At 42.3% G+C, this 8,798-nt stretch overlaps 1 protein-coding gene across 1 annotated transcript; it reads right to left on the bottom strand.

Annotated features, from left to right (window-relative positions):
- Positions 1-761: 761 nt before the first annotated feature.
- LOC311303514 (zinc-binding protein A33-like) lies at positions 762-7,799 on the bottom strand. Its single transcript, XM_084430036.1, has 6 exons — positions 7,154-7,799; positions 2,809-2,904; positions 2,375-2,605; positions 2,235-2,257; positions 2,035-2,153; positions 762-1,654 (listed from the first exon to the last, which is right to left on the bottom strand). Exons 1-6 carry the CDS (start codon positions 7,544-7,546, stop codon positions 1,110-1,112), a joined length of 1,407 nt encoding a protein of 468 aa, XP_084286162.1. The 5' UTR covers positions 7,547-7,799; the 3' UTR covers positions 762-1,109.
- Positions 7,800-8,798: the final 999 nt, after the last annotated feature.

Genomic DNA, 8,798 nt, shown 5'->3' on the forward strand with positions numbered 1-8,798 from the left:
ACAAGTATAGAATTGAATAGCATATTTCTAATAGGGGCACATTGTAACGCAGTGTTACAACATGCCTCCGCCTGCACAACTGGGATTTAAACCCTGCTAGTGTCTTCTGCTACAGTAGTTAGCGAAGCATTAAATAACTATCTCAACTGTTAAATAACATCTTGGAGATTAAAATAATATCAGATTTGTCTTATTTTAAATAAACACAAAAAATAGAGATGAAAAATTAACTTAAGTAAGAAATTTACTTTTGCTATGGTTTATTAAATGTCTATGGATATCTTCCAAAAAAAAAAAATATTTTAGCGGATTTTTTTTTTCTATAATAGTGTTGATATGGCAACTAGTAAATACACAAAGTTTCGTCATCCAAGCATGTGCGGAAGTATTTAAAACAAGCGCGTTACAACTAACCCCGCGTTAGGTTGTGCCCCGCGCTCCCCTATAATTACATAGAAGTAATGCAATGAAGTTTGTTTAAATTGTGTTTAAACGTGAATACGTCTATTAAAGAGTATATGTGTACAAAGAGAATCGCAATGCTGACAAATAACTTTTTTTTTTATATAAAATTTGCTGATAACTTATGGATTTGAAATACAATTTGTTTGTGGTACAGCCGGACTGCAAACGCAGCTTATGTGAAAGCACTTTAGCGCGTGCTGCTCCTGCACCGCATACGCACTGCAACACGCACCGCACACGCACTGCACACGGAGTATGTGTGAAACGGGCGTAAGAGTAATTCGCAACAATAATGATTATTTTATACATTTTTAAATATATTTTAGTTAAATTGTTTGCTTAAATTCAATTAGTGGCAAGAATCATATTTTGTGTACAATGTGGAAAGAAGAAAATTCTAATAAAATACACACTTGTGCCAAAACTGATGCAGTTTGCATTAACACAGGAATAAAATATTTAAAGAAAATCCTGAAAGAGACAAACATCTCCTTAAGGGTTAATTTGGTTATTTGGGTTAATTAACACACGGGTTAATTTGGTTCTAAACTTTACATTGAAGTGTGATTGATCAATGAGACCCTTTGATTACAGTGTTATTATTGAAGCATAATTTGCAAAACTGTATTAATCTAGAAGCAGATTTAACTGTGATTTTCTGCTGTAATAAACAGTTTAACTGGTAAGATCCTCAGAGGAGAAATTGTGCAGAGATTATCTAAGTATGGAAAGACAGTCTCTGTGAAGGATGTCCTGAATTTACACAGACAGTCTTTAGTTACAGGATCAGAGAATGACACTGTTCCTCTGTCATAGTCCAGCTGAACTCTCACACGCTGAAGCTTTTGTTTAACAGTGAAGTAAGTGCTGCCTTGCTCTGGGGATTGTGAGATGTATTTGCTGTCTATGTAATCCACACACCAGATATTAGAGTCAAAGAAATCCTTTCCCTTCCTTCGGTTTGATGCTGTGGTTATTCCAAGACTCCAGAGTGTATTGTCTCCAACCTCCACATCCCAGCAGTGTGTTCCTGAGTTAAAGCCCTCAGATCCCAGGACACATGTATACTCATCAAACCTCTCTGGATTATCAGGAAGTGTTTTATCTCCATCACTGAGCGACACACTGGTCAGATCAGCAGAGAGTGTGAGACGAGGATTTGCTGTGTTTGGATCCAGAGTCAACGGAGCTGCAAAGAGAATAACATCAGATTACAGGATGAATGATGTATTAGAAATGTAAATGTTAAACAATTTTCCTTTGTTTAAAGAGATCATAAATCATGCTATCATAACAGTGGTCTCTCAGTTACTGTCAGAATGGATTGAGGCTTCAGGTTTAATATCAGTATTCAATAAACACTATTGTATCCTAATACATAACCATAAACCATGAGGAATAGACTTTTCATTATGAGTTCGCTGTATGATCTGATGATTTTATGAAATACAGCTTACATTCACTTAGAAATTCAAGTGATTATTAAATATATTTCTATCAAATGTTAATGTTGTGTGTGTTTATATGTGAACTATCTTCTGCACTGGTGTCAAATCTGCTGAGACTCACTGTGTTGGACAGTTTCCAGCATCTTCTTCCAGACTCTGAACGGCAGGTTACCCAGATAACGCGACACATGAATCAAAGCTCCAGAACTCATCCGTGGATCCGGCTGTGAGATCTGGACTCTGAGGAACATTCAGGAGTCAGAACTGCAGTGAATTTGAGTTCAGATCCACTGAGAGAAGAGATACGAGCAGCTCACTTACCTTTCCATTGAGGCCTTAAAGTTCTGGAAAATATAGAGTTTGAAAACATTTTAATATCTTATCAAACACTCTCAGTGTCAGTGAGTCTCTCTATACAAGTTGTTTTATGCACAGAGAATGAAGCCAGATTGATTTGTCACCTTTAGAAATGAGACGTCATTGTCTTTCATCATCTCCTCCATGTCTCTGATTGAGTGTGAAAGAGCTGAGATGTGTGTGTTCATCTCCTCCAGCTTCTCCTTCATCCTCTGCTTCTTCTGCTCCTCTTCCTCTCTCAGTGCAGTGATTGTAGCTTCTTCTTCGTCTCTGAGAAACTGATGAAGCTTCTCAAACTCTTCTTTAATCTGACGCTCTGTGTGCTCAGCTTGAGACTGGAATCAAATCACATTCACTTCAATCATCTCAATCAACACAAATCTCGGATACCCGACATATAACGGATCCAGAAGCAGAAGCTGCTCGTCATTTACAGAAATAATCAACTGGAATCCATTATATTAAATATATAAATTTATAACAATATAAAGTGATCCTCCAGCTGTAATGAAAATGACTCTTGATTCTGTTTCCTCACATTGATGTGTTGAGCTGTTTTCTCAAACTCTCCTTTCTTCTCTTCATTGTGTTGAAGTTTCTGTTGTAAGGGCTTCAGTGCTGTATTGAGCTCCTCCTAGAATTGAACAACAAATACATTAAACACCAGATTACAGTGAAGAGAAGAAAATACAGTGATATGATCATACAATTCTGTGCAAAAGTATTCACCCCCACCCTGATTTCTTCTGTTTTTGTGTAAATCTCATACTAAATTAATTCAGAAATGAAAACTTACCATAAAACAAAGGCAGTCTGAGTGAACACAAAGTACAGTTTGTAAATGACAATGTTATTTACTGAAGCAAAAATAGTTATTCAATACTAACTGGGCCTGCGTGATAATGTATTTGGCCTCATAGTTACTAATTCCTCAAATCTCTGAAACTGTATTTATAATGTTGTTCAGCTGGACTAAACACAGCCAGTCCTGATCACTGCAGCCCTGTTCAATCAAATAAACACTTAAATACGACTTTTTCAACAGCATGAAGTTGGTTAAAAGGTCTTAAACAGTAACACACTATTGACAAAGGTGAAAGAAACTCCAGGAATAATGATGAAGACGGTGATTGAAATACATCCGTCTGTTATGGATTACAAAGCTATTTCAAAGGCTCTTGGACTCAAAGAACCACAGCGAGAGCCATTATATCCAAATGGAAAAATCTTGGCACAGTAAAACCTTCCCAGAAGTGGCTTAAAGTCACCAAAGGGGCAAGAACAACATCGTAGGAACTGAATTTTCTTATTTTCTATCAGAAAATGCTAAAGCACAATATCCCATCTTTAGTCTGCAAACTGAAGCTCAAGCAACAAGACAATGATTCAAAGAATAGTGAGTAAATCCACCTCTGAACGGCTCAAAAAAGCACAATTACAGTTTTGGAGTGGCCTTGTCAAAGGCCTGACTTGAAATCAATTGAGATGATGTGGCAGGACCTTAAACAGGGAGTTCATGCTTGAAAACCCTCCAATGAGGCTGAACTAAAGTTGTCCGCTCAATTGTGCTGTCTTTTTTTTTTTTTTTTTACAAAATAATGATATCTATGAAAAAGGCCCCACTATTTAGTATGAGACACAAAAACATAAGAAATCAGGATGGGCAAACACTTTTACAGTACAGTAAATGTCATATAAAGTTGAGCAAAATGACATTGAAATAGTAATGCATGAATGTGATGATATCGTATTCGGTTACTATCGTAACCTTGGTTCCCTGAGAGTTAGGGAACGAGTATTGCGTAGCTATTCGCAGTGGGGGAAACTGCTTTTCCTCAAAATTCTGAAGCCTAAAATATAAAACGCATTCTGCAGCTGCACAGCTAGCACAGTGAGTGTCTGGCTCGCTCATTGGCTGTGCTGCGGCAACTGCACATCCAATGGCGCGGGCGAGGGGCCCGCCAAGGGGGTGTGACCGAGTCTATATTAGCCCCCAAAACAGCCATTATAGCATGTTACATCGACTGAATATACTGCCATGTTACTGGTGCGAGGCTCGCCCTCGTGCAACGCTCCTCAACCTTGGTTGGATGCATCTGTGAAAACCACTTTCCAAGTGGAAATCACCCCCAAGCTCACACCCTTGAGGTACCAGTCTTGAGCCTGCCAGGGAATCAGAGTCTGTAGACAACCGTGATTCACCATGACATATAGGCTGCCTGACTGCCACGCATGGGCTGGCACACGGCGCTTGAGCCAGTGTTGCAGTGGGCGCATACGCAGTAATCCCAAACGGAGTACAGACGATGCGGTTGCCATGAGACCAAGAAGTTTCTGAAACTTTTTCAAGCATGAGCACTCACCTGCCTTAAACGAGGCTGCGAGACGCTGAATAGAGAAGCGCGCGCTCCGCTGTGAGGCGCGCCCTCATAGTTGTAGAGTCAATAACTGTGCCCAGAAAGATCATATTCTGGCTGGGACTCAGTTTGCTCTTGGATACATTGATTTTGAGACCCAGACATTGCAAATGGCTGAGAATCAGAGCTCTGTGTTGTAACAGTTCGGTTCTTGACTGAGCTAGAACCAGCCAATCGTTCGAGATAACGGTAACGGCAGGCTCTATCGCCCCTTTTGCTAACAGATTCTCTATTTCGGAACGAAGCACGTGACACACGCTGCTTCTCACCGAAGTCTCTACAACCGCCTGAAACTTTGGGGGTCTGTGAGCGAATTGGAGCGAGTAGCCTCGCTTTATTGTGTTTATAACCCAACTCAACACACCGGGAATGGCTTGCCAGGCCAGGGCTCGTGTGGCTAGGGTTTGACACATGTTTTGGGACGGGCCGCCTAACGCAGGGGGACCTGATACCCTTGTATTGTGATTTGTGCACATACTGAGTGTTGGGCTGACTATAAAGGCTTTCGCCTGGGGTAAAGTCAGGGAAGCAACTGGGAGGGGGCCGCCTAATGAAGGGGGACCGTGAACCTGTGTGTTGTGTGCTTGAAACATACTCTTTTTGTGCTTTATTTGGGTCACCGTGAAAGCGGTGTTTGTTTGCAAAGGCGCGCGCAGTGTAGCGGGCCTGTTTACAGTAGTAAAATCTCCAGCCGCCCGAACTAAACAGGGAGCTGTGAGAAGTATCCTGGGCCTTTTCGAGGGTGGTCCGGCTAGAGCGAGACACGAGCCCTCCCTTTTTCCCCCCGATGCTAGGAGGTAGCCGGAGGCCTGGGGTCGGACGTGCCGCTGGGACGAGGGCCCTGGCGCCGGGGCAGCGGGTAGCATTTAGCCGGTCTTGATTGACGGCGGGCATGAGAGGCCTGCTTGGCTGGTTTCGTTGGCTGCAGAGAGGGCGCGGTCTTGGGCCTGCTCGAGGCCGAGCTGGAGCGCTTAGGCAGGAAGTGTCGCATAGCCTGGGACGACTGGGAACACCGTTCTATCCGCGTCCTTGATCTCAGTCAAAGTTAGCCAAACATGGCGCTCGAGCACGACGAGGTTAGACATACTCCTCCCGATAGCCTGCGCAGTAGCTTTGGTAGCGCGCAGAACTAAGTCCGTAGCGCTCCTTAAATCGTGGAAAGACTCGGGTTTCGGGCCAGCCTCGTCCAAGGATTGGAGGAGTTTGGCCTGGTAGACCTGCAACACTTCCATAGTGTGCAGGGCCGAAGCAGCTTGACCGGAGGCGGCGTAGGCATGTCCAGCGAGAGCTGACGTGTTGCGGCACAGCTTGACAGGGTGCGCCGCTCTAGTTCTCCAACTAGCAGCGGTGTTCGGGCAGAGATGAGCGGCCACAGCCTCTTTGAGGGGTGGCAAAGACTCGTAGCCCTTTTCCACCACGGAGGGGAGCAGGGAGTGCGCCATGTTTTAGATAGTTCTTGGTGTACCTCGGGGAAGAACGGTGCTGGTCTATGACGAGGGGCCTGTTGGCGCCCCGGCAGGAACCAGCCATCCAGCCGACTCCGCGGGAAAGCTCCTTGGGCAAGGACCACTCGAGCCTGAGGTCCGCGACGGCCTTAGTAAGGATTCGCAGCATCTCCGCGTCAGAATTAGTTCTGGTAGCTGCGGTGGGGGCTGGCGCCTGACTGAGAAGCGATAGTGGGGTCGACCGAGCCCGACCAATCTTCCTCAGAAGCAGCAATGGAGAGGCTGTCATCGCGGTCGTCGATAGATCCACCGAAGGAGACTAGGCCCACCACATAGGCCTCGCCGTCTTGCGAGAGAGCTAGCCTCGAGACAGGCATGCCTTCACAGAACGAGCATCCCCCGGCGGAAAGTTCAGCTTCAGCGTGGGCGGTTCCCAGACATGACATGCACTTAGCATGTCCGTCATCCTCGTGCAGGAGAGAGCCGCACATGGCACAGGAAGAGCGAGGCATTTAGAACAACGCTCGCGTTTTCTAAAGCAAAACAGAATATATAAAGGATATATTGCGTTGGTCGCCGGATAGCGACAGCAGAGCTGCAACAGGGGAAGACGACTTCTGGGTTGAAGGCGAAATCCGCTGTAGGGCTGCACACTCTAACTGTAGGGCTTGATTCAACGGCGAAGGCTTGCAGAGGACTCAGAGACGTGAAGTATGTCGCTGAAGGAGATGAAATATGCTATAATGGCTGTTTCGGGGGCTAATATAGTCTCTAATATAGAGGCGCCCGCGCCATTGGATGTGCAGTTGCCGCAGCACAGCCAATGAGTGAGCCAGACACTCACTGTGCTAGCTGTGCAGCTGCTAAATGCGTTTTACATTTTAGGCTTCAGAATTTTGAGGAAAAGGAGTTTCCCCCACTGCATATAGCTACGCAATACGAAGTGACCGTTCTTGAAAGGGAACTATGTTTATGACTAATTATTGTTCTTTACATGTGAAACAAGAAACATTTGTCTTACCTTGTAAGATGAGAGCACTTCACTGATGAGTCTGAATTTATGATTGTCATGTTTTTGTGAATTAATACACACTAAACACACCGGCTGTTTGTCCTCCAGACAGAAGAGTTTGAGTTTCTCACTGTGTAAACTGCAGATCTCCTCAGATCCTGAACGTTTCTCATTTCTCTCCTTCAGGAACGACTCACACAAGTTTTTTAATGTGAGATTAACTGGAGGAAATTCTCTTGAGGATCTTCTCCTGCAGACAGGACACTCCTGAGTTTCCTTAGTTTTCCAGAACTGTTGTAGACACTCTTTACAAATACTGTGACTACAGGACAGAAAAACAGGAACATTGAAGATTTCATAGCAAACAGGACAAATATAATCATCTTCAGCTGCTGAAGCCATTTTCACCGTTTGAGTCTCGCAAACTAAACTTTACTTTCACTTTCTGAACGACGGTTTTCAAAAATGAATCACAATGAGAATCAAAGATCTGCTGTCGGTTCAGAAATGAACATCACAAAAGTCCTTCTGTAAAGTTTTTCTCTGTGTTCTCCATTGATTGCTTATTCTTTATTGCTTTTGTTGAGACAAAGTCGGTGTGACAGAAAGGAGAAAAAACAAGTCAGTCTCTTCCTGGTTAGTGTTGTAAGAGGGAGGAGTTTATGATCACCTTTGGGTTTACAAACAGGAACGTCAGGATTTCTTCAGGTAAAATGTATTTAAAATGGACCTGCACTGAAATGTTAAAAAATAAGGCTGTAAAACCTTGAATAAAACACAAAAGAACAATTAAAATACAAAACTATTAATTATAAACTATCTCAAAATGCTTATACATGTTTTATTTATTGCTTCTTTGTGTTGTAAGAGGGAGGAATTTATGATCACTGCAAAAAATGCTTTTCTTACTTAGTATTTTGGTCTGGTTTCCAGTCCAAATATATATAAAAAAATATATAAAAAAATTCTTACATCAAGATGCATTTACTAGATAAGTGAAATTAGATAAGATATTATGTCTTGTTTTCCGGGGAACTAAATCAAATTAAGTGAGTTTTTGGTTAAAATAAGCAAAATGATCTGTCCATGGGGTAAGAAAAATAATCTTAATTCAAACAGAAACAAGCGACTCTCCATCGCTCAAGGTTGCTTTACATGGGAGGAATGAGTCACAACACACAGTGCATCACATTCTGCTGTGTATGGGGCCAAAGACCAATCAGAGTGCCTATGATGACCCCTGTCCACCTTCAACCATAATTGAAACAATATATTGTTACAATATTGTCACAAATGCATGATATACATGATATATTATAAGGATAATGACAGCAAATATTTTCTATAAGCTGTAATAAATTGTCATTTGATCTGTTTATTATTTTGCTATGAAATGTAAAAAAAAAAAAAAAAAAAAGTGTATGGTTTATTTGAGGAATTGGAGTCTGTTAATACTGAACTTTTTTTTGCCTTATTTATTGCCTTTTCCCCTATCACATTAATAATCATAAATTAGGTGTAATTCGAAAACTGAAAACTGTTTTGAAAATTGACATTGTGTAACACTAAACTTAAACTTGTATATTTATCTTTACATCTTTTTGAAGCTCTTTTTTTGAACATCTTGGGAAAATGTTATGGGCTTTCTCATCAA

The sequence above is a fragment of the Rutilus rutilus genome (genome assembly GCF_951802725.1).
Source record: "Rutilus rutilus genome assembly, chromosome: 14".
Taxonomy (NCBI): domain Eukaryota; kingdom Metazoa; phylum Chordata; class Actinopteri; order Cypriniformes; family Leuciscidae; genus Rutilus; species Rutilus rutilus.

What these genes read in the sequence shown, in the direction of transcription:
- LOC311303514 (XM_084430036.1), bottom strand. Translation starts at nt 7,546, where the DNA reads ATGGCTTCAGCAGCTGAAGATGATTATATTTGTCCTGTTTGCTATGAA. An exon ending in AAGTGCTCTCATCTTACAAG is followed by an intron (nt 2,905 to 7,153) that starts GTAAGACAAATG and finishes GTTCAATTCTAG; the next exon opens with GAGGAGCTCAATACAGCACT. An exon ending in GCTGGAAACTGTCCAACACA is followed by an intron (nt 1,655 to 2,034) that starts GTGAGTCTCAGC and finishes TTCTCTTTGCAG; the next exon opens with CTCCGTTGACTCTGGATCCA.